Here is a 6,962-nt window from a genome sequence, read left to right on the forward strand (position 1 = left end):
GTCCACCATCTAATGAATCCCTAAGAATATTTTCCATCAGAGTCTGTCAAATGATAGATATTGTGGCTTGTGTGAGCCTTTTGTTGGATAACAAGGATTTTCAATTTTTTTATTTGAAAATTGATTTTCAAACTTCTACAGTGGTGTCCCTTTGAGCATTTTGATTTTCAATAATAATGATTTTCAAACTTAAGAGAAGATGCTCCTTTGAACATTTTGAATTTTTTTTTTTCCTTAAAAAAAAAAAAAACTTAAATAAGTCTTTGTTTTTTGTGTGTGTGCGTGTGATCTGTAAGCCTAATTTTAATGAGTTCAATACCTCGATGTTGGAGGGATTTGAACCCAAGTTTCTGATATCATCACCTAAAGACTTTACCAATTAGGTTTCTGACACCTAGTTAAACAAGACTAATATTCATTGTCAATTTCAGCATTTCTATTAATCAAGTCTTATTTTTAAATTCCTTCATTCTTCAAAATACTTGTGAATAGGGTGTTTTGGACATATGCTTTCACATTTTCATGAATGGTCGACATGCTCTGACCTCAATGTTCTTCTCCTATGGATAAATTAAAAAATGACCTAAATGCCCTATTCTAAAACCCATAACTAGAAACCTTTGACTTCACCCCCACCCCATCCCTTGAAAAAAAATAAAAATAAAAAATCAGCCAATTTTCAAAGTCTTCAATCTTTATGGTAAATTATCTTTAACCCATTGAATTTCATCAATCCATCTTTTCTGATCTCACCTTAATCCTTAGAAGAAAACATTTGATTTTTTTTTATTTTATCAATAATTTTATCTTCTATTCCTAAAATTATATCTTGTTTTGGATATTTGGAGTTATAGAATCTTAAGGTTGAAGAGTTTTTATTTTATTTTTTTATGTTAAAAAAGATATACAGTAAAAGATTTTATCGTACCTCAAGATGATCAGTTTTGGACAGAAAACGTAAGAGTTTATGATTACAAGTTGAAGATGAGGAAATTTAAATCATTTTTCATAGTCTACTATAGAAGACTGAGATTCGGGGACATGTCACTAATTTGAAAAAAACTAAGGGTAACTCAAATATTTGCTAAAACATTGAGCACGTTCTACTTTCGAATTTGGAATACTACCCAAAAATGATCTAAGTGTCGTTGCCTTCAATCTCTAGTCAACACCTCTTATATTTTCTCCCCCTAAACTCGCTATCGAGGGTATGATATTTGTCACTCATTTAACTATCAATCCTCAATAGCAAGATGGGATTTTTACGAAGTAAATGACAATCAATTATTACCTTGTATATTTCATTTTGAACAAAGAACCATTTATTTTCCTTAGATTGTACGAACTAGTATATTGAGAAAGGGTTCTATCATAGCACCACGTAAAGACAGTGTCGAGGACAATATTGTAGGAACAATTCAATATTTTATTTACATTTTCTACAAGGTTGGGTAGGAAAATAAAATCCAATAAAATTTTAGATGAGGATAAAAATCAATTTTCATAAAAAACTAACAATGAAAAATGTAATTTCACTTATTTTTCACCATGGTTTTAAAGCTTGTTTTAACGTCTCATCCATGAACGAGATTGAGTCATCTCGGACAATTTCTTCGATATATTTGAGGAATGATTTTAAATCTCGTTGATATATTTGACTTGTCTAAGTGTCTCATTGGGGGACAATATTGAGACATATCAAATGAGTTGTCTTGGTTTCATACGAGATTTAAAATCATATTTTTCACGCAGAATCAAATGTGCTCATATAGTTTTTCAATTAGAAGTAAGGAGTCAAGTTTTGTAGACAAATTTCTAGATGAAATGTTTTGTCCTATATAAGTTAAAAGTTTTGGAATAGACTAATTTTTTGTGAGAATAATCTCCAAAATGAGAAAAATCATTATCACAAAAATCAGTCCATTCTAAAATTCCTAACCCTAATTTTATAAGTTAAAGAATTGTAGATAGTCAATTTTTTTACAATTAATTTGTAAATATTTTTTATGGGTTTAAAATTTTTGGAACGAACTGATTTTTTGTGAGGAGAGAGACCATCATCACAGAAAATCAGCAAATTTCAAAACTTTTTAATCATATACAACAAAATTTTGTCTACAATTTTGGCATTTTTCGTTTAATAACATTATTTAAATTTTGATTTGGAAGTTAGTAGCTATTCATTTTCAAAATCATACTTAAAAAAAAAAAAGTAGCTATTTAAATACGATATTTCAAACGAACCCTAGAGGGGAGTGTTAAAGTACTATTTTATTTGTAATTTTTCTCAACGTAGCACTCTCTCGACTGTTTAAAAAGTAGTCTACAGATGCCTACGAATAAAACTCGCTTTCAAATTAATTGTCTCGAAAACAACCCCGTTTCCCCACTGCTCCACTCCCTCCCTCCCTCCTTCTCTCCCTCTCTCCCTCCCCACTCTACACTACCACACACCTCAACAACAAAAGTTCCAAAGCGCTCCACTCTCTTCTTCTCTTCTCTGCAACTCCTCGTTGCAGGCATGTTACCTACATAGCCAGTGCAGAGTAACACAAAAAGCACTACATCATCACCAACACAAAATCAAGAAAAAAAAAATGGAGTTTTTCCTACTCAGCTTTCCTGCATTTATTCTCTTCTTCTCCTCTCTTGTTTCTTCTCTCAACTCCGATGGTCTCTCTCTTCTTGCTCTTAAATCAGCCATAACAACCGATCCAACTCACTATCTCGACACGTGGTTTGAATCCGATTCAACTCCTTGTAAATGGGTCGGAATCGTTTGCTCTAATGGTCAAGTCTCCGAAATCAACCTCCCCAATAAGAGTTTCAATGGCTACATACCTTCAGTACTCGGCGCACTCGTTTCTCTCCAACGTCTCTCTCTATCTCACAACAACTTCACCAAACCTATCCCTTCTCGCCTCTTTAACGCCACCTCTCTCATCTCACTCGATCTCTCTCACAACTCACTTACTGGTCCGATTCCAGATCAAATCAAAACCCTTAAATCGTTAACCCATTTGGATCTCTCTTCGAATCTCTTAAATGGATCTCTCCCAAATAGTCTCAGCGAACTTTCCAATCTTACAGGAACGCTAAATCTTTCTTACAATCGTTTTTCCAGCGAAGTTCCAGAATCTTTTGGGACGTTTCGGGTCACTGTGAGCTTAGATCTTCGTTACAATAATCTCAGTGGAAAAATCCCACAGATCGGATCTTTGTTGAATCAAGGCCCCACGGCTTTCTCTGGAAACCCTAATTTGTGTGGATTTCCATTGTCGAATCCATGCCCAGATTCTCAAAACCCTAGAATCCCTGAAATCTCTACAAACCCTAACCCTAACTCTAGTCTCTCAAATGAAGCAAGTCGTCCCCAACAGAGTGAGAGAGCGAGAGGAAGCTTTGTAACGGTTCCGTTAATCTCTGGAGTGTCGTTTATAGTTGGAGCTGTTTCGGTTTCAATTTGGTTGTTTCGGAAAAAAATGAGTTCTGAGAAGAGTAAAATAGTAGGAAAAGAAAAAATTGGTAAGGAGAAAGAGGAAGAGGGGCAAAATGGTAAATTCGCGGTTGTAGATGAAGGGTTTGGGTTGGAATTAGAGGATTTGTTGAGGGCATCTGCGTACGTAGTGGGAAAGAGCCGGAGTGGGATAGTGTACAAGGTTGTGGTGGGGAGAGGATCAGGTGCAGCAGGTGTGGTTGTGGCGGTACGACGACTGAGTGAAGTTGGAGTTATTTGGCGGTTCAAAGAGTTTGAATCGGAAGTGGAAGCTATTGGGAGAGTCCACCACCCAAACATCGTACGGTTGAGAGCTTATTACTATGCAAGTGATGAGAAACTTTTGATCTCTGATTTCATCTCTAATGGCAGCTTGTACTCCGCGTTGCACGGTAAATTTCCTTTTCTTCATCTTTTAATTTTAATTTAATTGTCGTGGTATGTTTTACTCACGGACTCTTTCCGAAAAATATGGGCAATAAATTATGAAATTTCCCTTTCAGAACAGTATTCATTTTAATTCCGGTTAATTACCGTTTTAGGAATTAAATTCTTTACCAAATAGGGAAAACTGTTCTAGAATCTAGATTACTAAAATATCCCTCAGTCAACAAAAAAGAGTATGTAGCGCTTGGATGGCTAGGATGATTTAATTGGGTTGATTAAGTGTGGTCCCAATGCATATAATGGGACATATGGTTGACTGATTCACTCAGCTTCAAACCCCAACTAGTTCAGGGAAGGGTTGGTTTTGGCAGAATTCAAGTGATATTAACTATGTTATTTGTCTTTTATTATTATTATAATATATAATATACATATTTTTGTATGGCAGTATAAGGGTCTTTGTAAATTTCATTTGGGGCATTTTTGGAATTTGAGTATGTGTGTGTGTTCGTGTTAGCTTAGTTGAGTATATATATAATATTTTTTGTCTTATTGACTGCACGCGTTCTGACACAATCTTTTCTTTTGCTATTGATTTTTGTGGGTGATTTATGGACGCCCCTCCATGTTTGTGAATATTTAAGATAACCCTATGTTTTCAAACTACCTTAGTCTTTTCTTATAAACTAATAAAAAATGACCTGAATGCCATCATCTTCAACAAAACCTTTGATTTTTCTTTTCAAAATCAGTTCTGTAATAAATTTTTTTTTTTTTTTGCCTTTATAATTAGGCAATCTAGCCTCATTATACACTGAAATATGATAAATTACCTTATTTTATTTTCATAAAGGGACAAGATTGAATTTCTATCAGTTTGATTATTGAACGTGTTCATTAAGACAATTTTTGTTGGTTGAACCCCTGGTTCTGTGGAATACTGTCGGTTCTTTCTAATATCCTGGTTCTGTTTGAGCCAAACTGACTATTTTTTATTTTTATTTTTAAATCTAGTTGGACCACCATTTCAGACTGATTGAATGCAAATTCAGAACCAACCATTTTGTTAGTTACCCCCACCCACCATGTTCAAGTCCAATAATTTTGGGTGGTCAACGCTGCTCTCGAGACAAGAGTGGTATATGTTCAAAATTATGCTCTGCTCATTGTCGTTATAACATATGGGGTTAATTGTCGTTAGCGTTGTAGCAGCTGCAATTAACTATAGTGGTGGTGTATATTTATATATAGGGAGCTGTTCAGGTGCCAACTGTTTGGCCAACACGTTTTAATTGGAATGTTTTAAGGTACCATTTTTAATTGTCGAAATAAAGGTGATAATTGTTTATATGCATCATTTTAATATGCTAGACTTGTCAATAAATATTAAAGATGCACAACCCATTACTGAAGTAGTGAGAGCAGACAAGAAAACACTTTGATTGACTGATAGAGAAGACATGGCTTAGACAAAAATTAAATGGAGAAATAGGATTTATTCATCCGATCCGAAATTTTTGTTTGGGATATGGATTTGATGACGACGATGATGATGGTCAATTTTTATTTTTATTTACTTATTTTTGTGGTAGGCTTTATAGAAACCACAATACCACCATATTTGCAAGGAAATACAGAAAGCAATGAATATCATGCAACAATTATTGAACCAGCCATGTTATTTTAATATTGAAGAAAATGACCCTATGTTTGCGTTTGTAATTATTATTTTTAATGAAAATGGTTATTAAATGTATAAATCACATTCGCTTTTTACTTATTTACCCTTCTTGTGAACATACATTCAACTCAAGGGGAAAAGGTTATATTTACAAAAATTTCAACCAAATTTTCAGGAGGGCCTTCAAATTCCTTGCCACCATTATCATGGGAAGTTCGTTTGAAGATCATCCAAGGTGTTGCTAAAGGTCTTACACACATACATGAATGCAGTCCTCGCAAGTATGTCCATGGGAACTTTAAATCATCAAAAGTCCTTCTCGACGAAGATTTGCAGCCATATATCTCTGGCTTTGGCCTTGCCCGACTTGTTGCGAGCACCGCTAAATCCACGGAATTCATCTCCAAGAAATCCAGCTCTACCCACAAACCTGTATCCTCAGGAATCGAGACAAAAACCTCATCTTCGTCGATCTGTTACTTGGCTCCAGAGGCTCGGAGCCCTGGCTGTAGGATGACACAGAAATGTGACGTGTACTCTTTTGGAATTGTAATCTTGGAGATTTTGACTGGACAACTTCCTGATGAAGTAGGGCCGGAAAAGTATGGGAAGGAATTGGAGAGCTTTGTGAGGAAGGCGTTTCGTGAGGAACGTCCGCTGTCTGAGATTATAGATTCAGTGCTTCTGCATGAAGTTTATGCAAAGAAACAAGTGATTGCAGCGTTCCACATTGCTCTTAGTTGCACAGAATTGTACCCAGAGATGCGGCCACGGATGAGAGCTGTTTTAGAAAGTCTTGATCGCATCGGATCTCATTGAAACTTGTTTTGGAGCTACTCTTTGCTTTGATGTTTAAGCTGTATTGTGGCGGCTTTGTAACTTTGTGGGATCATCGGATAAATGGAATTTGATTGGGTGATTGATGAATTTCATTAGAGAGGTTTCTTAACATCCACTTCTCCCACAAAAGAAATCAGCAGAAGTGGATTAATTCAAGATCAAAAAGGCAAACTGATATAGGGATAGGGAGGATAGGCATTGAAGTTCTAATATTCAAGTTTTAGTTCATGTTCCTTCATCTAAAGGTCAAAAGAAAGGGTAAACATGTGCAGTAACTTTTCGGTCAATATTGTCCCAAAAAAATTAAAATTTTTTTTTTCTGATCAACAGGTAAGCTCGATCCCATGATATGGAAAATCATTCCCATATCATTTAGTGGAAAGGCGAAGAATCTCTTGGTTTTGAAGTTCCAATTCCATTTGAATAGAGAACCGTTAGTATCCAATTTTGTGTGGTCCAAAGTAACCTACACTTTTTAAGTATATTATTTGCATAAGTATTCTATATATTAAAGACATCAATAATAAATGAATAAATGATAAATCCTAATATAATTAG

At 35.0% G+C, this 6,962-nt stretch overlaps 1 protein-coding gene across 1 annotated transcript; it reads left to right on the forward strand.

Moving 5' to 3' along the window:
* Nucleotides 1–2,348: 2,348 nt before the first annotated feature.
* On the forward strand, nucleotides 2,349–6,491 carry LOC147400495 (receptor protein kinase-like protein ZAR1). The gene is made up of 2 exons (XM_086446194.1): nucleotides 2,349–3,888; nucleotides 5,740–6,491. The coding sequence occupies exons 1-2, from the start codon at nucleotides 2,598–2,600 to the stop codon at nucleotides 6,381–6,383; spliced, it is 1,935 nt and encodes a 644-aa protein (XP_086302320.1). The 5' UTR covers nucleotides 2,349–2,597; the 3' UTR covers nucleotides 6,384–6,491.
* Nucleotides 6,492–6,962: the final 471 nt, after the last annotated feature.

This window comes from Akebia trifoliata, chromosome 6, assembly GCF_017979445.1.
Source record: "Akebia trifoliata isolate Shusen 1 chromosome 6, ASM1797944v1, whole genome shotgun sequence".
NCBI classification, from domain to species: domain Eukaryota; kingdom Viridiplantae; phylum Streptophyta; class Magnoliopsida; order Ranunculales; family Lardizabalaceae; genus Akebia; species Akebia trifoliata.